At 38.2% G+C, this 20,690-nt stretch overlaps 1 protein-coding gene and 1 long non-coding RNA gene across 2 annotated transcripts; one reads left to right on the plus strand and one right to left on the minus strand.

Annotated features, from left to right (window-relative positions):
- Nucleotides 1-5,369: 5,369 nt before the first annotated feature.
- On the minus strand, nt 5,370-6,350 carry LOC132628534 (uncharacterized). The gene has a single exon (XM_060344312.1). It carries the CDS (start codon nt 6,348-6,350, stop codon nt 5,370-5,372), a length of 981 nt encoding a protein of 326 aa, XP_060200295.1.
- A 10,839-nt stretch (nt 6,351-17,189) lies between these two features.
- LOC132620151 (uncharacterized) lies at nt 17,190-20,145 on the plus strand. The gene is made up of 2 exons (XR_009574737.1): nt 17,190-17,640; nt 19,693-20,145. It is a non-coding gene; the product is annotated as an uncharacterized LOC132620151 (long non-coding RNA).
- Nucleotides 20,146-20,690: the final 545 nt, after the last annotated feature.

The raw sequence follows: 20,690 nt of genomic DNA on the forward strand, positions 1-20,690 counted from the left end.
TTTAGAAAATGTGCCTTGCCCGTGTAGCCTAGCGATTATTGCAAAATTTATATTCAAAAGTAATGATCTTATAATATATGAATAACTTAAAAACATTTAATTAACTTATAAATAAAATTTAAAGCTTACAAAAGTGCAGATTTTAGACACAAAAAAGATTCCTAGAATGATAAAACAGTCATGCTAGCAACGTCTTACCTTACAAATTACAACTTACTTCTAATAAATTATAAGAAACTTGAAACCTTACCAAAAAAAAAGGTATTGAGACAGACAAAGATAGTGAGGAAAATTTGTAGCTTACTACGTTTTAGATTGCACTTCTTGAATATGCTAATATGATATGAACTTAAGCTAGCTACTGCAAAATTTTCTCCACTTAAAAGTCAAAGCACTATGATTTTTCATTAATCCACCTCCACATCCGTTGAAGCATTTATCTACCTTACAAAAGAAAAGAGACAAAGGATTAGAGAATTCTTGAATTGCATATACCTAGGTTGATGCCTTCAAATTGCGGGAAGATTTCTTATATAGGTTCAGAAGTGGTGCAAAAGACGTAAAGAAAATCCTAGAAGATGAATAATTGAAGTCGAAAAAAGGGCTCCTATATGATATATATGTTGCATGTACAACTAATAATAGAAATTACAATGATGTATATGTGTAATATATACTTCGACATTCTCCGACACAAGAGTCACTTAATGGACTTACGGACTCATCGTCATCTACTCATCCTTAACCTCCAAAAATCTCCTCCTAGCTCTAATTACAATCGATCGCGGCAACAGAATAAATACAAGTAGCAAAAATTTGTCAGGATAACAAAATAACATCTACTACAGGTTCGAAGAAAGCTTACAATAGGTCAAACAAAAATTTCTCAATTCAATAGGAACATAGTAAAATTAAAATGATATTGAACTTACAATTTTTAAAGCTAAGCCAAACCTCTATAAACTTTGAAATTCTACCAATTCGGTAGTACCATGAGCTCCTGGGTTTTAATTTCTGTTCAATTATATATCTTCACGTCCTCCTTTACTTGCTTGCGATTGATTTCGCACTTTGCATTAGGACATATATGATATAATTAAATAATAATTTTAAAAAATAGTAACTGCTATTTTGTCTATTGCAGAGACTTTTAATTAAGGACAAAAAGTACAATTAACATTTTTAAAGCCCTTCGTGCTTTTAATATTAGTGTAGTACTAGCTTCTATGTTCGTGCGATGCACGAATATCATTAGTGGGGGAGCAAGGTTGCCATCGAGCTAAGCACAAAGTTTTAATAAAATACATCAACCAATGGATTTAATTTTAAAATTCCAAGTTTAGTAAGAAGTATCGCGGCGAAAAAATCAGAGTTACCTTTCTAATGTCTTCCATGTTTTTTAACAGTCGAAATTTATGCACTCTTTCTTGATTCTTGTTTGCTTATTCCGAGTGTAGAAGGAAAAAGTTCATAAAAAGCTAAGGACACATTTTATTCAACTCAAATTGAAATTATGAGAAATAAAAATGCGTTGACTTATATCTAATTTGAGCCTCATAATTTTGATCAATTTCCAGAATTCAAAGTAGCTCTTTTATAATCTTGATCACCGTCAAATATCATATTTCTCATAGTAATTAATATATATTTTATAGACTGCTAAAAGATAAATGTTTGATAAAAATCAATTTTGAAATGAAAAATAGTTTTAATTCAAAGTAATTTTACAATTTTATCCAATATTAAATAGCTTTTTTACAGAATATTTAGCTTTCGAAGGAAATAAAAGTTGATCAACATTTAAAGAACATAAAAGTTGATCAACATTTAAAGAATATTTTTATCGATCAACATTTAGCGTTTTAACATTCGTGCTTTCCAAAGTTCAATTATATTTAATCATGGGTATGAAATCATGTTGAATACTAATTATATCCAAGGAATACTTTGATTCAAAAATTGACCTGCACGTTAGATGAAACACACAAAAATAGAGGAAACATACTCCAAGTTCTTATACCTTCTTCCTGTGGCTCTTGGTTTTATATCTTATCTCACGACAATAAGCAAAACATTAACCAACTGGTTCGGCTAGCCAGTCTCTACTTCTTCCACCTTACTACTACAAACTTCTTATTCTAGTGTGTATTTTCAATTATGTCCTTTTCTTGTTAGTTCTTGTAAAATAAATACAAAGAATTAAGGGTATAAAAATCGATCCAACATTTAGCATAAATTATTCGTGCTTCTATATTCTTGCCTTCAATGTGGAGTAATAGCCTGTTTGGCTGTACTTCTAAAATCAATCTCTTTTGAAAAGTGTTTTTCTCAAAAGTACTTTTTAAAAAAATGTTTTTCGTGAGAAGCAGTTTGTGTTTGACCAATTAATTTTAAAAGCTTTTTGACTGTTTGGCCAAGCTTTTAAAAATGTTTCTAAGTGTATTTTTTCAAAAAAAGTGCTTCTGAAAAATATTGTATGCTGCTCTCCAGAAGCACTTATTTTCTCTTAAAAGCTTGGCCAAATACCTCTTCTTTTTTTTTAAATAAGCACTTTGTTTACCCATAAAATGGTAACAATTAAATTTATACGTGGTTTGATTAGTGATTTATGTAAAGCAATACGTGATAATAAGCAATATATTAGCGAATAAAAAAGAAAGTAACTTAAGATATCAAGATGTTCATCTCTGTGAACTTGGTCCGGTTTTGGAAAGAACCGCCTCTGTCCTGAGCCAAACCAATAAAAAGCTTCAATATATAATTTTCAGATTACAAGTATGAGTGTGTATGAAAAACCAGCCAAAATATTAAGGAGCTTCACCCTATTTATAGCAAACACTAGATGGGCCTTTGTACAACCCTAAAAAGGCCCTTTAAAAAAAAACCCTAAAATCCACAAAAACGGTGCGTCGTACGGATGTCAGAAATCCCGTTCGGGTGTCAGCGCAAATGACGGCATAATTGGTTGTGTGTAACCTGGCTTGTAGCGGACCCTTCGAACTTGTGTCGGGTATCTCTCCCTTGGGCTCGGAGTCTCTTCGCTCTTCAACACTACTTCGGTTTCCGATGTCCTATTGAGCAGATCACCAATTTCATGGACTCTGACTCCTTCGACGGTACCTCGAGGTTTAGCGATCTCATTTTTACTCCGAGTGCCCATCCAGAAGTGGCAATAATTTGCTTCGATTTTTACCGTATACAAATAGTCCCACACTTCCCGGTCCAAACTTACCGAAGTAACGGGAAGTGGAATGACGACCTCGGTGCCTTCCTTTGGAAGCTTCCCTTTTGAAACAAGCAGGAAATGAGACATCTTATCAGGTCACGTCCCTCTGACTTCGAGCACGTGTCTTCTCCTGATTGGACGCCCCATCGGTTATCAAATCGTAACCGCCTCAACATTTATTATCTCTTTCCTATAAAAGGTCGATCCCTTTCATTTTTTTACTTTGAAAACACCATTGACTTGATTTACAACAAGAAGAGAGTCGCATTTGGCTTCGATGACTTCAGCTCCTAAGCTTCGAGCCAATTCCAAACCACAATCATAGCCTCATACTCGGCTTCATTGCTAGTCAATTTTAATTTCATGATTGATTGTGGAATAATATCACCTGCGAGAGCCTTAAGAACAATTCCTAGTCCAGACCCTTTCACGTTCGATGCTTCATCCGTGTGCAGGTCCAGATACCCCCGGGTTTTTCGCGAGTTTAATAAAAACTATTTTACCACCTTGGGAACTATTGTGGGTGTAAAGTCTACTACGAAGTCAACTAAGATTTGAGATTTAATAGCCGTTCTAGGTTTATATTCGATATCATAACCACTTATTTCTACGGCCCATTTTGCCAACCTACCTGACAGCTCCGGTTTATGCATGATATTTTTTAATGGGTACGTGATTACTACACATATAGGATGGTATTGGAAATAAGGTTTCAATTTCCTAGAAGCACTTATCAAAGCTAAAGCCAATTTTTCTAGGCGAGGTCTCTGCATCCCTTAATGTTCTACTCACATAATAGATAGGGAATTGCGTACCTTCTTCTTCTCGGACCAAAACGCCACTTACCGCGACTTCGGATACTGCCAGATATAAGAACAACTATTCATCTGCCTTCAATGTATGCAGTAAAGGTAAACTCAACAAGTATCACCTTAAGTCTTCCAAAGCTTTTTGACATTCCGGTGTCCATACGAAGTTATTCTTCTTCTTCAGCAGTGAAAAGAACCAATGACTTTTATTCGAAGACTGGGATATGAATCTGCTCAGAGCTGCGATCCTTCCGGTTAACCTTTGCACCTCCTTCACATTATTAACCACTTCGATGTCTTCAATGGCCTTAATTTTGTCAGGGTTGATTTCAATTCCTCAGTTTGACGCCATGAAACCTAAGAACTTACCCGATCTAACTCCAAAGGCACACTTCTCCGGGTTCAACTTCATGTTTTATTTGTGAAGTATGTCAAAGGCTTCCTGCAAATGCTTCAAATGGTCCTCTGTTTCCCAGGACTTAACTTGCATATCATCAATATAATCCTCCATTGTTTTACCTATCTATTCTTCGAACATTTGGTTAACTAGGCGTTGGTAAGTTGCACCGGCGTTTTTTAATCCGAATGGCATTACATTATTACAATAAGTCCCTTATTTTGTTATAAAAGAAGTTTTCTCTTGATCCCGGTCCATCCGAATCTGGTTGTACCCAGAGTAGCATTAAGAAAACTTAAAATCTCATAGCCAGCCGACACATCGATCATTCGATCAATGTGAACCATAGGAAATGAATCCTTTGGGCATGCTTTGTTCAAATCCTTATAATCAACGTGCATTCTGAATTTATTACCTTTCTTCGGCACAACCACGATATTAGCCAACCAGTCTGGGTATTTGCCCTCCCGGATGGAACCAATTTTTAAAAGTTTTGTTACCTCTTGTTTGACGAAGGCATGCTTGATTTCGGCCATCGGTATCTTTTTCTGTTTCACCAGGGAAAAATTTCGATCAAGGCTTAACTTGTGCGTCGTTACCTCCGGTAGGACACTTGTCATGTCTAAAAGGGACCATGCAAAACAATCGATGTTAGCTTGAAGAAATTCAATTAATTTATGCCTGAGCTCCGAGATTAACCTCATGCCCAGGTAAACCTTTCTGTCTGGAAGATGCACGAACAAGATAATTTGTTTCAATTCTTCAACGATTGACTTTGTTACGTCCGAGTCATCAGGCAGCACGAATGACCTAGGTACACCAAAATCCTCTTCTTTGAAGTTCAGGCTCATCTCTTTCTTTTCTTCCCTCGAGCTGATCGGGCCTCCATCCTAAAATTGCTATTTGGCATCTTTGCCTTTGGCAGGTTCAGCAGCCTTTAGGGATGGTTCCCATTGAGTGGGATGCTCTTCGACTGCGAACTTCTCCCTTGCCGCGGGTTGCTCTCCACAGACTGCTTTATCCCTTCTGATGTTGAAAACCTCAAAATTTGATGTAATGTCGAGGGTACAACCCTCATGCTATGAATCCATGGTCTACCGAGCAACACGTTATATTTCACCTCACCTTCGATGACATAGAACACCGTTTGTCGAATAGTCCCGGCGATGTTTACCGGCAAAGAGATTTCTCCCTTAGTAGTTTTGCTTGCCATGTTGAATCCGCTGAGTACCCGAGCTGCTGGCACAATTTGGTTCAATAGCCCAAGTTGTTCTACCACTCTCCACTGGATAATATTAGCTGAACTACCTAGATCAATCAAAATACGATTAACTTGAGATTTAAAAATAAGGATAGAAATTACCAAATCATCGTTTTGGGGCTGAAAGATGCCCTCTGCATCTTCGTTGTTAAAGGAAATAGATCCTTCGGGCACATAATCACTTCTTCTTTTCTCACGAACAACCGAGACCTTCGTCCTCTTCATCATCAGACCTCGTGACATTTCTGTTCCACCGATTATCATATTAATCACATGCTGAGGCTCCATGGGCTCAACCTGCTTGCGACATTCCCTGCCCTTGTAACTTCCTTTGGCTCGATCACTTAAGAACTCACGAAGGTGACCATTTTTCAATAATCGAGCCACCTCCTCTCTCAGTTGATGACAATCTTCTATCCTATGACCATGAGTACTGTGATACTCGTACATCACACTTGGATATCTTTGAGCAGGGTCAAATCTTAGTGGCCTCGGCCATCTTGCATCCTTAATATGGCCAACGGCTGAGACAAGATCTGTGACGTCAATATTGAAGTTATACTCGGATAACCTTGGGTTGTCCCCATTGTTAGCCGACTCGCTGGTATCACCTCTAAACTGCAAACCTCGACTGCTCGGACTGCGATCAATTCGCATGTCACTCCTGTTCTAATGATGAATGGGACCGTTTTTCCCTCTATCTGACCTAAAGTGGATCTTTTTCGGTTGAACATAAGATCAGTAACTATCCTTTGACGGCTTTGGTTCTGCTTTGAACGTCCATCTTGTCCTTTTAGAATTCTTGCTTCAGCCTATCGAAACTGAGGGAAACTTAAGTTGATCATCCTCTACCCGAATTTTGGATTCATACCTGTTATGGACATCGACCCAAGTCACTGCCTCATACTCCAATAGATTTTCCTTCAACTTAAATGAGGTAGTAGAGCTTCGGGGGTTAAGACCCCTGGTAAAGGCTTGGGCAGCCCATTCTTCCGGGACCGGGGGCAGTTTCATTCATTCCTTTTGGAACCTATTCACAAGTTCTCGGAGTAATTCATTGTCTCTTGTTGCTCCCAAATGCACACGCAAGTATGCGTGGTCGTACAAGTAATATACGATTTAAAGTCCAGATATCGACCCACATGGACTTATGATTAACTATTTACTAAATTAAACTAATGCTAATTATTTGAACAAGAAATAAAATCCAAATTTATATTTATAAACTAACTAAAAACAAAAGAAAGCAAATAATGAACTTCAACCAAGAAAGAATAGATTTTTATCGGAGAAAAGATAGATCTAGGGCTATGACCACTAATAATCCAGTTGAGTCTTCAAATCGTTCTACCTATGGGTTACTAGTTGACGGGTTATGTAACTTTATGATATTCTCTCGAACTACTCACAAGCCTGTAGATGCTACTTGCTACTGATTTGACCGCTTCTCATTGTTAATCCGGGTTCACCTTGGCCCTGTAACGCCTATATCTCTATGGTCGCCAAAGGTAACAAGAACGCATTTATTTTTCCGTATTCAACTAAGTAGGGCTAAAGGGTATATCTCCATCCTCAGTAGCGAAACGATAAAATCAAACAAACTCTATTTATTCTTATTACGTATGTGAACTCCCTCTCTCAAGTCCAATTCACACACCATAGATAGTGTCTAATTAGTGATCAAGTAATTAAACAATTAAGCACAAGAATAAATAAGCAACCCAAAAATATGAAAATTTAATAGATAAAAATGATAATCAAACGTCAATTTTCATGTTGGTGTCAAAACACTAGAACTAAAGAGTTTAGCTCCACATAGACATGGAAGAAAGACAACAAATCATCTGAATAAAAGCGTAAAAATAAGTATTACAGAGAAGAGAAGATAAAACCCTATAACTACGGCCTCCACGGCAGCTCCAAGATCTCTCTAGGTCCAAAGTTCTTAACTAAGGGTTTTAAGCCATCCAAAGTTATGTAAAAACCGTGTAGGATATGTTTTTATGGGGTACCAAAAGACATGAACTTTTAAAAACCAAATCTAATTCGGATTGGAAAATAAACTTCAGAGACCTGTTCTGTGCGCGTCTCGTCCGCGTCGCGTGCAGATCGCACGTTGCTGCCTTCCAGGTACGTTCTCTCTTTTGCTTTGCTTTCAAATTGCTTAATTCATTTACTTCATCCAAGATGGTCATAATTATGTACTCCCTGATGCATATGCCTCATAGACAACTTCTCCTTTTCACATCATTCCACGTGCACTTTGTTGCATGTTTTATTTTAACTTTTTTCCATTTTGCAAAAATCCAGCGCGTTAAATTCCTTTTTGCTCCGGGTCTCTTTTACACATTAAAAATATAATATTATCACAACTCATTATAATTAATACTCAAAAGACGATTAAAAATATTAAAATGTGAAGCAATAATGGCTAAATATATGCAATTTTGGCCGAACATCATCTCTTTAGGTGATTTTGAAGATGTCTGCTTTCCTTGCCTGCACCTTATTAGCTCCGGCATGGGCTTTAAAAAACGCATCCGCGAGCATCTCAAAAGAAGTGATGGAATGCTCGGGCAGATGTTCGTACCAAGTTAGTGCCCCTTAGACAGTGTTTCACCAAACCTTTTTAGTAGCACTGACTCGATTTCATCCTCTTCAACATTATTGCCCTTTATGGCACAAGTATACGAAGTCACATGTTATTGTGGGTCAGTCGTTCCATCATACTTTGGAATATCGGGCATTTTGAACCTCTTCGGGATCAACTTTGGGCCGCGCTCGGAGAAAAAGGCCTTTGAATATATCTTTTTGAGTCCGGTCCTTTCAAGATCGGAGGGGCTCCCGGGATCTGGTCCACTCAAGAGTTGTACGTTTCAACCTTTTTCTCATTAGATTCAAACTGTTTAGCCAACGCTTCGAGCTTTTAAGACCTGGGCAGATGCGCCCGATCCCGAATCGTTACCACTATCAGCAACTCGATCTTCTTCCCGATTTTCCTCTCGGTTTGGCTCAATAGCCCGACTTGGCCCTGCCGCAATTGCTCCGCTGCCTTTCTTTTGGAGCTGAGCTATAGCCACCTATTGTTCCTGCAACATATCATACATCAAACGTAAGTTAACTTCCTCTATGGCGTCGCCCGGTGTTTTTTGAGCTGGCGCCCGAGGTAAAATTGTTGAATTATCGCTATTTAAAGGATTCGTGGCCTGAATACCACCAGTGTTCTAGTTGATAGCATCGGTCGAGTTGACAGCATGTGGATCGACAGGATCAACATGGGGAGCGTTGTAGTTTGGTACTTCCACTATTGTTATTTTCGTCATGGTGACTCATCAGTTCATTGTTGTTCACGTGCACCGATTGCCCGCTGTTTGCCATCTTGAAATTATCTGAAATCACAAGCTTTCAAAAAACAAGTGAAAAATAGAGTTGTAAAACAATCAACACTATTATCCTCCGCCACACGGTAAGCGCCAAACTGTTTACCCTTAAAATGGTAACAATTAAATTTATACGTGATTTAAAGGATATGTGGTTTGGTTAATGATTTATGTAAAGAAATACGTGATAATAAGCAATATATTAGCAAGTAAGAAAGAAAGTAGCTTAAGAAATCAAGATGTTTGTCTCTGTGAACTTGGTCCGGTTCTGGAAAGAACCACCTCTATCCCGAGCCAAACCAATAGAAAGCTTCAATATATAATTTTCAGATTACAAGTATGAGTGTGTATGAAAAAACTAGCCAAATGAAGGAGGTTCACCTTTATTTATAGCAAACACTAGATGGGCCTTTGTACAACCCTAAAAAGGCCCTTTAAGAAAAACCTAAAATTCACAAAAACGGTGCATCGTACGGATGTCAGAGATCCCGTATGGGTGTCAGCATAAATGACAGCGTGATTGACAGTGTGTAACCTGGCTTGTAGCGAACCCTTCGAACTTGCGCCAGGTATTTTCCCTCGAGTTCGGAGTCTCTTCGCTCTTCAACACTACTTCGGTTTCTGATGTCCTATTGAGCAGATCACCGATTACATGGACTCTGACTCCTTCGACTGTACCGCGAGGTTTAGTGTTCTCATTTTTACTCCGACTGCCCATCCAGAAATGGCAACAATTTGCTTCGGTTTGTACCATATACACACTTTTAGCCTCTTAAAAGCTTGGCCAAACAGACTATAAGTCTCTACATTAATGTGATAATTGTATGTGGTTAGTAGATAAGGAGAGTACAACCAACCGGTTAATCATTATCATTATCATGCAATAGATTGCTGCACGCTTTATCGCTTCTTTACCTGCAAATAGGATATCTATTTTTACGGAAGTGTTTCGTGGAAATAATCTTATAAGGTATCTCAAGCATCCGGGAAAAGATTTCTTTTTATTGTAATGGTTGTTCGGGACCTTTAGAAGAAAGTTTAGTAGGATTCTAGTTTCAGAGTTGTAGTCAAAGAACAATCTTTATTTGTATTCAAACGAAAATTTTAATAGATATTAGATAAAATCAAATTTCACACTTGTACTCAAATGAAAATTTTAATTGAATTCAAATTCCACAATTCTGCATTTTCTAATTCCGTTCTTCTATATTGATAATATTTTTAGGAGAATTATGTTGATTTTTTGTAAGCTTTTCTGATGAAAAACTCGTTCCCTAGCTATCAGACTACTCCCGAGGGCATATGAAAAACTCTTCGCCTAGCTATCAATGCAAATAGAGAATCCACTGATTATACAAGTTTGCATTTAGTATATTTGTTTAACCTTAAAACGGAGAACAATTAAATTTATGTGTGATGCCAAAGATATGTAGCTAAACTCAATTCGAGATTAGATTACAAGACAAGCGAATAAGTAAATAAAGAAGCAGATCTGACCAAATATTAATTATGACTGGCCTCGGGTATCAGAACCGAGGTCGAACCCCTTTGCCGGGTGCTTACACAATGAATAATGAAGATAAACTGAGAAACAATATGAATGAACTCAGATGATTCTATTACTTTTTTAAGTGAACTCTTTCTCTCTTTCTTTTGCCGAATCCCCCAAAATGGATGGGGACCTCATCTTTATATAATAGAGGGGTTCTAACCCTAGTACAATTCTAAGTAAGGAAAAGAAATCTGGTGACAGTTGTTGCCGAGATTGTCGCCGAAATATCTGATTGAGGGTGGATATTCCGGTCTTCTCCTTATGGTAGTTAACCGCCTTTCCTTTAACGCCTCGTTCCAGATCGAGCTCGAAGCCTCATCCTCGATAAGCCGGTCATATCGTGCCCGAACATAACCATGACAACGGGAAACCGAGCATGTCCGTATCCTCGGTTTTACCCGTATACAGATAGTCCCCCCATTTCCCGAGGTAAAATTTTTTACGGCGGGAAATGGACCCAAATAAAGCTGAACAGTCGGCTCCAACTATCTAGGACAAGACCTTCTAGTCAACATCTTACTCTGCCCGATGTTAGGTCATCATTACCCAGCCGGCAAATCCTTTTGGGAGACCTCCTTGTGTCAGAGTCCTTGATACACTACAGGACCTCTTGATTTTCTTTCTATATAAAGCCCATGTACGCTTCCTTTCCCATGCATCTGCACTTCTTCAAATCTCACGTTGCTCCTCCTCAAAAATCTTATTGCGATTCCCGTACTGAGCTCGTAGCACTCCTCAGATTTTGAATCTTCTTTCATCAGGGTGTGATCATTTATTGTTAAGGAAAACCTTCCACGAATATGGCTTACATTCCATTATTGACTCAAGGTGAAGATCAGCATGTGTTCACGCTGTCAACTGGAGCAGCTAGTTCTGATAAGGAGCTAAAATCTCTCGCTGCTGGTATTCTCCTGACGGGATTTATCTATACGAACGACTGCAAAATTCTTCACCATTTTGATTCGGTGGAGAGCTTCGAATCTTGTATCAATGATGGCACCATTACCACAGTCAGGAAAGATTGCAACTTAAGCGCAGATGTTGACGTTCGCCCTGTTGGGAATGGTGTGAAAATAAATCACCATGTTGTTGGTTACTCGTTGTCATACACTTATCCTTTTGCCATTGGGTTCACTCTCCCTGTTCATCGAGTGATCGAGGACTTCTGTCGTCGGTATCGGATATGTATCGGACAGATCGCCCCACAGATTTGGAGACTTGTGTATTGTATTGAGAAGTTGGCTAATGTAGCCGAGGTCGTCTTCACCCATGACTATCTGCTTCATATATACATACCTCGGGTGATCCGAGGGGGGATTGTTCATATGCTTCCCAGGGGAAGTCGAAGCCTGATTGACCCCGAAGATGATTATGACCGAGGGTGGCTTCATCGGTTTGCGATGATACGCACAGTTCAACTTCACCGTCCATCGTCTACTGATTTTCCTGAGGCATGGAACCCTTCACAAAATCCGGCTGAACCCGAGCTTGATACGGCTATCTTTGAATGGGTGGTTGCCCTTCTCCGAGCTTCTCATAGCATAGGTCGTTCTTAGAGAAGAATGACACCTGAAGGGTGGAAAGGCAAAAGCCACGGTAATTCCTTAATTTGATCATTTCGACTCTCACTTCCCTGTATTATGTCTCAAACCGATGCATTTGATTTTCAGGGCTTCAGACGAGAAGAGTTTCCAAGGGAAAGTCAGTAGCTGAGGATGATGTTCAAGGAAGAAGAGCACCCAGTTAGGCATTCGGGGGTTTGATCTCGGGTTCGAACCCGTCATATCATGGAGACCCGTCGGGAAATGCCTTTTGGCGAGACTCCGCCAACAATATTGCTTGATGAAGAAGATTTACCGGAGCCAAATATCCCTGGTTCATCCACCTCTGGTGCAGGTCGTGGGGATGCCTAATCGGTATCACGCATCATTGCCGCATCCCGTAGGATAGGCTAAAGATCTCAACCTTCGACTTGCTAAGTCGGTTAAGGGTGTTGTTGTCTTACTTTCGTTTTCCAATTTACAGTCGTAGAGTAGGGCTTCTCCTGTTTTTTCCTGATGTACTGATGTATCCTACATAGTCGAAATTTTGTGAAATGGAACAACCTTTAATGGGACTTTGCAAATTGGTTTTTGTTGGACTTTATTGAGAATTCCATATGTGTTGTTTGTACCTGAACCTTTTATATGTCCTTGCAATATTAGATCAATAGTCACTTGTTCTACAATTCACCAAAATTCGAAATGTTTTGCTACCGGCTGCCATGCTCGAACATTTTATTTTTAATACTCGACCGCAACTGGTTCGGGACCACATCCTTTGCGATCGATATGGAAGCTTTACTTGATCATAGTGGTATCCGTGTGAGAGCCCGACCTAGGTCTCATCGGAAGGTCGACCTGCTCACATACGATCTATTGATTAAGTGAGGCGTCCTGGTTCCTTCTCGTGTACGCTTCCTATGGTTAGATAAGATCAAGGTCACATCCATCTGACATCGGCACGTGTCGAGAACCTGTTGGCTCTGAAGACGGTTATGGAAGGTGAACTGTCTCGACCTCACTCTATAAAAGCAAGTTTTCCCTTTCATTATTCACTTTCTAACTTTTACCAAAGAGAATTTTACCTTCGTGTGCTTTGGATACGTTGATCCTCATATCTTCAAACCTTCATATCTTCATATCTCCTTATCAGTCCTCTATCCAATCTTCAAACCTTCTTACCTTCATACTTCCGAAATGACGAGCAAATCTTCAAAAGCTAAAACCGGTGAGACCTTCTCGGCTCCAAAATCAGAGCCAGTACTGACTGGCTTCATCCCCAAGATTGCTCGACCATACGGGATTTCAAGATCGAGAAACCCTCTCAACAAGGGGATCGACGTGTCAAAATATCGGACTACTTGTGCACGATACCTCAGAGCAAACACAAGCAGGTCAAGGCAGATTGCGGGTGGAAGGGTAAGGAGGTCGTTATTCCCGATCAGAATGAAGCTATAACGACCTACGTGGAAGGGTATTTAAGTGTTTATACCTATCCTTTCATATTTAGCACACTCGATACCGTGGTAGTGGATTTTTGCAAATGGTACGACATTACCCTTGGCCAAATTCATCCGTCATTTTGGAGGATCGTTGTGCTCCTTCGTTATTTCACTATAAACGTAAATATTCCATTCACGGTGCACCATCTACTCCGGCTATATAGTTCCCGTATATTCAAAGGGGGTATGATTAAACTCTCAAAACGAGCCAGAAAGGCACCCTTCTCCGGTCTGGACGAATATAGAGACCGAGGCTGGCGAGGCAGATTTGTTCGAATCAGGACAATGGATCTGATTCCCGCTGACAAGTTGCCATTTCCTGAGAAATGGAACCCAAACAGTGAGTAACTCTACTTTGGTGTGATATGATCATATGTCTGTACTTATACTGACCCTTCGATTTGCTCATGTGTATATAGCACTTGTTTGAACCCTCGGTGGGGTTCCTAACAGTGATCAATGGATTGGGAAAATCTGTTCCCAACTTACTTATGTCGACCGCACTTGGAGACATTTGTCTCGATCCTGGTGGGAGGCTGGTACTCATGGTAAGTCCTTCCCTTAGAGTGCTATCCCGTCTACCCTACGTGCTACGCCACGTTTGATAAGTTAAAACGGTTCTTCTTCGCTTCACAGGTCTATCAAAGGGCACCAAAATTTGGGGCCAAGAGGTTGCTGAGGCCTCAGCCGATGAGCAAGATGTCGAGGCTCCCAATCAGGGAGACAAAGCAGAGAGGAGGAAAAGGCGGTCCTCCGAGTCTTCTCGAGCTCCTTCCGAAGCCAGGAAAAGATCGAGGCTCACCATCAGAGAGACCTCTTCGGAAGATGTCTCGGCCCGAGTGATAAGTTGGTATTTTACCAACTTATTTCTTCTTTAAGCTTAGACTTTTGCAATGTTTGATTGAGAAAATAGTGCATTTAATATCGTTTACATCTATTTTACAGGTTTTATGTGATTTAGAAGTGATCGGAAGAAACCAAGTGAAAATTAAGTCAAAAAGAGGCCAAATGGGACAGTTTTGCAAAACTGTCAAAACCGGACAGTTTTGCAAAAACGGGACAGATTTGCAAATCTGAAAATATGGGCTGTTTTGGTCATATTTTAATGTGGGAATATTGGGAGCTATAAGAGGATGACTTGGGAGAAAATATCATTATCTTTGGCATAACACACAAGTTCTTGGAGGCTAGGGTTCATCACCAACACCTTGGAAGAGAAGATTTGGAGGGACCCAATGAGAAATTCTTTACTCATTTCTTCTACTCTTGCTATGTATTGAATATTTATGTGTGTGGTATTTCATTCCAATGCTTGAATCTTGTTTATGCAAATATTCATATGTTTAGTTTGGATGAATTTCTTATTTTTCTTATGTATTGAATGACTTTTATTTCTAATGAAGTGGGTTTATTGTTTCTCTAGTAACTCTTCAAGCTTTAATGTCATTTAATGGTGTACAACATTATTTGTGCTTAAATACTCATACTTTGCTTGGAAAAGAAAGTAGAGGTTAGGAAAAGAGTTAATAGCAAGAATTTGGGGCATAACCATCATCTAACAACTTGAGCTAGGAATAGGAAAGTTACTTGAGATTCAATTGGTTGTGCTTGATATCACACTCTAAGGCTTGGAAAAGCTTAGAGTGACATTCATTGATTTGGTTGGAAGACTTTCAATGAGATTTTAGAAACCATTATCCATTAACATAAACCCGCTCTTAGTTGTAAAATTATAAAATACATTGGATTGTTACTTGAGAGTAATTTCCCTTGTATCCATGCTTGTGGCCATTGATCATTTTACTTGCTTTCTAGGTTAGTTTACATTTTTGCATTAGTTATAATTTTCTCAAAACCAAAATATTATCAAGTGTTTGGCTTAGTGTAGAAAGTGAAATTCCTTACTTGCTTGATCGCCTAGTATATTGTTCCTTGTGGGATTCGACCCCGACTCATAGTTGGGTAATTATATTGCATACGACCGTGTACACTTTCTCCTTGAGGAGTGGATTTGGACGTTACCAATTTTGGCGCCGTTGTCGGGGAACAATTTGGCGTATTTGAGTTAGTTTGGGATTTAAGCTTACTTGCTTTTGTCCAAACTTGTGAATATTTGTGTAGTTGTTTTCTTAGCTTGATTTTATTTTTATATAAAACAAATGGCATCATATAATGAAAATTGATCGGATGGTAGTTGTTCATACTTTGATGACCCTTGTCTTTATTGTGGAGGACCACACTCATGCCAAAATTGTTTGAATTCTCCCGGGGGCGGATTGTGCGCACAATCCCAAACCTATGAGTGGTGTATTTGTGATAGGTGTGGTGGTCAAAATGGTCATTGGGATAATTGTGCTTATTTGTCCTTCCCTTCCCCGAATCCCCACTATGACTATTCTAGTTTTGATTTTGATGATAGTAGGGATATAGAAGTGGAAGAAGCCTCAAATGCTCAAAATGAGAGGATAATGCTCATGTTGGAGACCATCCTTGAAAAAGTGGAAAAACAGGACTTAGCGGTTAAGGACTTAAGGCAACCACTTGATGACTTGAGGCAAGCAATTAATTGCAATGACAAAGCTATTCACACCTTGGAGGATCAAATGAAATTATTGGTTCAGACTCATAATGCTCAACAACTTGAGGGTGTTGAAAGTAGACAAAAAAGTGGCCAAAACATGAATTTCTCCAACGGTGGGTTTTTACAAGCTTTGAATGATTCTCAGCTTGAAGAAGGCCTTGACAAAGTGGAAATTGTGAGCCAAGATTGGCTTATGACTCAAGCTCAACAACTTGAAGCCTATGGGGATCATCGTGAAGGTATTTTGAGGATGATGGAAGAATTTTTAAAAATCCATGTTGAGCAAAGTCAAGAGTTGAAGAAACTTGAAATTGCTATCCGTGACTTGAAAGACAAATTGAATGCAAAAGTTGAGGTATGCAATACTCAACATCAAATAGTCATGGATAGTAGTTTTAAGTTGGTTTCCAATGAAAAAGTAGTCAAGATTGATTTTCAAGAGCTAATGATGAATTGCCAACCGACCAACCCAAAAATAATGCAAGATGCCAAAATTGAAGAAATGATACTAGAGTTGAATAAAAAGGTTCACAAAATAATTTTTGAGGACTCTAGTTCATTTTTGGATGAGGATGTCAAAGATGAGGTAAATTTGAAATTTGGGCGCACTGGACCACATTCTAACCATTTTTCAACATTGTGCTTGGTTGATGACATGAAAGTTGAATTAACCGAGCCTATGGAGGATTTTGGAGATGAAGAACAAGGCGTTTTCATTTTGAAGTTTGCCATGCCAAGACGACAAAATGACATCCTTCACTTAAAGGCCAAAAAGTGCAAAATGCGATACCCGAGAGTTGGCTTCTTTGCTTTCCTACCACCGCCCCACGAGCATCATCGTAATCTTGATTCAAAGTTGGGGCGACAATTCATATCCTCCAAGTGGAAAGAAAAGTGGTAAGGTTGACACACGTCGTGCCTCGACGTTAAATGTGGCGCTTTATGGGAGGCAACCCATATTTTCTTTTCAAAATTTTAAGTAATTTTTGAAATTTTATTTTTTAGAGTAGTTTATTATATTATTTTTGACCAATCTACCAAGTTTCACAATTTTTGAAATTGATATGGACTAGATTTGAAGTGTTGGAGTGACTGCATTGTGCAAAAGTTGCACAAAACTGCTTCAGTTAAATCACTACAACAGACCTGTCTAAAAGAGGAGTTTCACCCATTTACCCTTTTTAAGTCCCTTGGACTTCCTCAGTAAAAACAAACAAAAGAAAAAGACACCCCTGGCCTTGATGCTAACTCACAGCACACTCACACGGACACACACTCACGCACACAAACACACAGATAAAACAACACACACATCTCACAAAAACGCAGTAGTTGCTGCCCAAGAAAAAAAATTCTCCTTTCCTTCTGCTGCTGCCTCATTCTCGCTCCAGGTATGATCTTTCACATTGATCTTTCATGGTTACATTCTTCTTCTCCTCGTCATCTTTGGTATGACATTCATGAATCGTAGAAGTTGAACTTATTTTTTTAGCATGAATTTCATATTTGAGCCGAAAATGCGGGGCTAGATTCTTGTTTGATTCTGAAATTTTTGTGTGGAAATTTGAGAAGGTTGATTGAATGATTTGTATGGGCTGCTTTAACTACAAATTGGGGAAGTCTTGAGTACCCAATGTTCATCATTTTCATGAAGCTTAGAAGTGCCCACAACATGTTTGTTGATTTGCTTGAATGAGATTTTGGTGGGTCTTGAACAAATGAACAATTTAAGTTGGGGGAAGCTTTATTTTGATAGATATTTTTGTGATGGAGTGTGGTATGTCATGATGAATGATAATTTGGTAGATTGATTTTATTTTGGTAATTTTTTCTTTATGACATTTATATTAGTATGATTTTTTTAAAAAACAATTTACTACTAGCTTCTTTAGTTTTTTTTTTTTTTTTTTTGTAGTTTAGTTGTAGGAATGGTGTTGGGATGTGATTTTTGCTCCTTGGCCAATTATGGCTTGATTGGTACCAACACATTTAAACCTTGGCATATGAATTCTTGATTTTTGAAAAATAAAAACGATTAAAGTAAGGATTCTTGTTGTGACTTTTAATTCAATGTTTGACTCTTTTGTTCACTAAATAGTCTCTTTAGACTATAAGTGATTTTCTTTGAGTTCATTTGTTGCAATTGGGTTTTGGATACATATTCTACTTGGATTATCATGTGTCATGTGTGGTGAGGTTTTTGTGGGTTATTTTGCATTATTTGTGGTCTAGAACTTGCCCGGAATGAGTTTCAAGGCGAAATCCTAGACTACACTTGGTTTGAAAAATGATGTTAGACTTTCCTTGAACGTATCTGTGCCTTAAATTTTCTACCCTTGTATTTTCCCTAGTCAACCCCTTTTGAGCCTTTAACCTTTTCTTTGCCAACCATGTTATAAGCTTTAACATTTTGCTCTTTATTGATTTATCTTTTGGCATCCTATCTCCCTAAGTGCTTTGAAAGTGTAAACATAGGCTAAAAGCCTAAGTTTGGGGGTGATGGTTAGAAACGTTGTGATGAGGAAGTCGATTAAAATGTGAAAGGGTTAACCCAAAAAAAAAAAAAGGAACCTTCCTTGTTAGCTTGAAAACGAACAAAAGAAAAAAAAAGGAAAGGAAGAATAAAAGTTTCGAATAAAGGGAAGACTAGTTGGTGAAATGAAAAGATGAAGAAAATGGTGGAAAAGTTTTAAAGGATGTGTGCTTTGATTGTTGAAATTTGTAGCGCTTAGGGAGGTTTTGAGTCACTCTTACCCAAATTGTGTCCTACCTTAACCAAAAGCCTACATTACAACCCTTTAAGTCCTAATTGATTTTGAACCAAGTGTGTCTACATTAGTGGAGAAATACATGAAAGGCAAGCCTATGGTACTACTTGTGTGTATTTGAACATCTTTGTGTGAGAGAGAGTTAATTATTTCCATTTGATATCCCATTTGTGTTTTAAATTGCATTTTGCGAGTTGGGATTCTCTTTTGATTGTGAGGGCACATGAGAATTTGAGTTGTGAATTTGTTCCATTTTCCAATTGAGAGGAATGAACAAGAGAAAGTTGTTTTGTGATAATGAGGAAAATTTTGAAGTTTTAGTGTCATGACTTGATTACTATGATTAACTTGGTGTTTGAGCACTTGAAATGAAAATGAAGTTTTTGAGAAGAAGTTGATGATTCATATGTTTTGGGATTAATTGGTGGTACCAGTCAAAGTCATGTGTTTGTGCTTAAAGTAGACTTTTTGACTTGGTGTGATGTTGGTGCACTTTTGAATGGAGTACTTTGAAGGAAATTGTATGATTTGATTTGCTTGAGGACAAGTAATAGTTTAAGTTTAGGGGTTTAATAAGTTGGTATTTTACCAACTTATTTCTTCTTTAAGCTTAGACTTTTGCAATGTTTGATTGAGAAAATAGTGCATTTAATATCGTTTACATCTATTTTACAGGTTTTATGTGATTTAGAAGTGATCGGAAGAAACCAAGTGAAAATTAAGTCAAAAAGAGGCCAAATGGGACAGTTTTGCAAAACTGTCAAAACCGGACAGTTTTGCAAAAACGGGACAGATTTGCAAATCTGAAAATATGGGCTGTTTTGGTCATATTTTAATGTGGGAATATTGGGAGCTATAAGAGGATGACTTGGGAGAAAATATCATTATCTTTGGCATAACACACAAGTTCTTGGAGGCTAGGGTTCATCACCAACACCTTGGAAGAGAAGATTTGGAGGGACCCAATGAGAAATTCTTTACCCATTTCTTCTACTCTTGCTATGTATTGAATATTTATGTGTGTGGTATTTCATTCCAATGCTTGAATCTTGTTTATGCAAATATTCATATGTTTAGTTTGGAAGAATCTCTTATTTTTCTTATGTATTGAATTACTTTTATTTCTAATGAAGTGAGTTTATTGTTTCTCTATTAACTCTTTAAGCTTTAATGTCATTTAATGGTGTACAACATTATTTGTGCTTAAATACCCATACTTTGCTTGGAAAAGAAAGTAGAGGTTAGGAAAAGAGTTAATAGCAAGAATTTGGCGCATAACCTCATCTAATAACTTGAGCTAGGAATAGGAAAGTTACTTGAGATTCAATTAGTTGTGCTTGATATCACACTCTAAGGCTTGGAAAAGCTTAGACTGAAATTCATTGATTTGGTTGGAAGACTTTCAATGAGATTTTAGAAACCATTATCTATTAACGTAAACCCGCTCTTAGTGGTAAAATTGTAAAATACATTGGATCGTTACTTGAGAGTAATTTCCCTTGTATCCATGCTTGTGGCCATTGATCATTTTACTTGCTTTCTAGGTTAGTTTACATTTTTTGCATTAGTTATAATTTTCTCAAAACCAAAATATTATCAAGTGTTTGGCTTAGTGTAGAAAGTGAAATTTCTTACTTGCTTGATCGCCTAGTATATTGTTCCTTGTGGGATTC

Source organism: Lycium barbarum, chromosome 2 (assembly GCF_019175385.1).
Source record: "Lycium barbarum isolate Lr01 chromosome 2, ASM1917538v2, whole genome shotgun sequence".
Classification (NCBI taxonomy): Eukaryota; Viridiplantae; Streptophyta; class Magnoliopsida; order Solanales; family Solanaceae; genus Lycium; species Lycium barbarum.

Bases quoted from the DNA above. Each gene is read 5' to 3' on its own strand.
- LOC132628534 (XM_060344312.1), bottom strand. From the start codon at position 6,350: ATGCGAATTGATCGCAGTCCGAGCAGTCGAGGTTTGCAGTTTAGAGGT.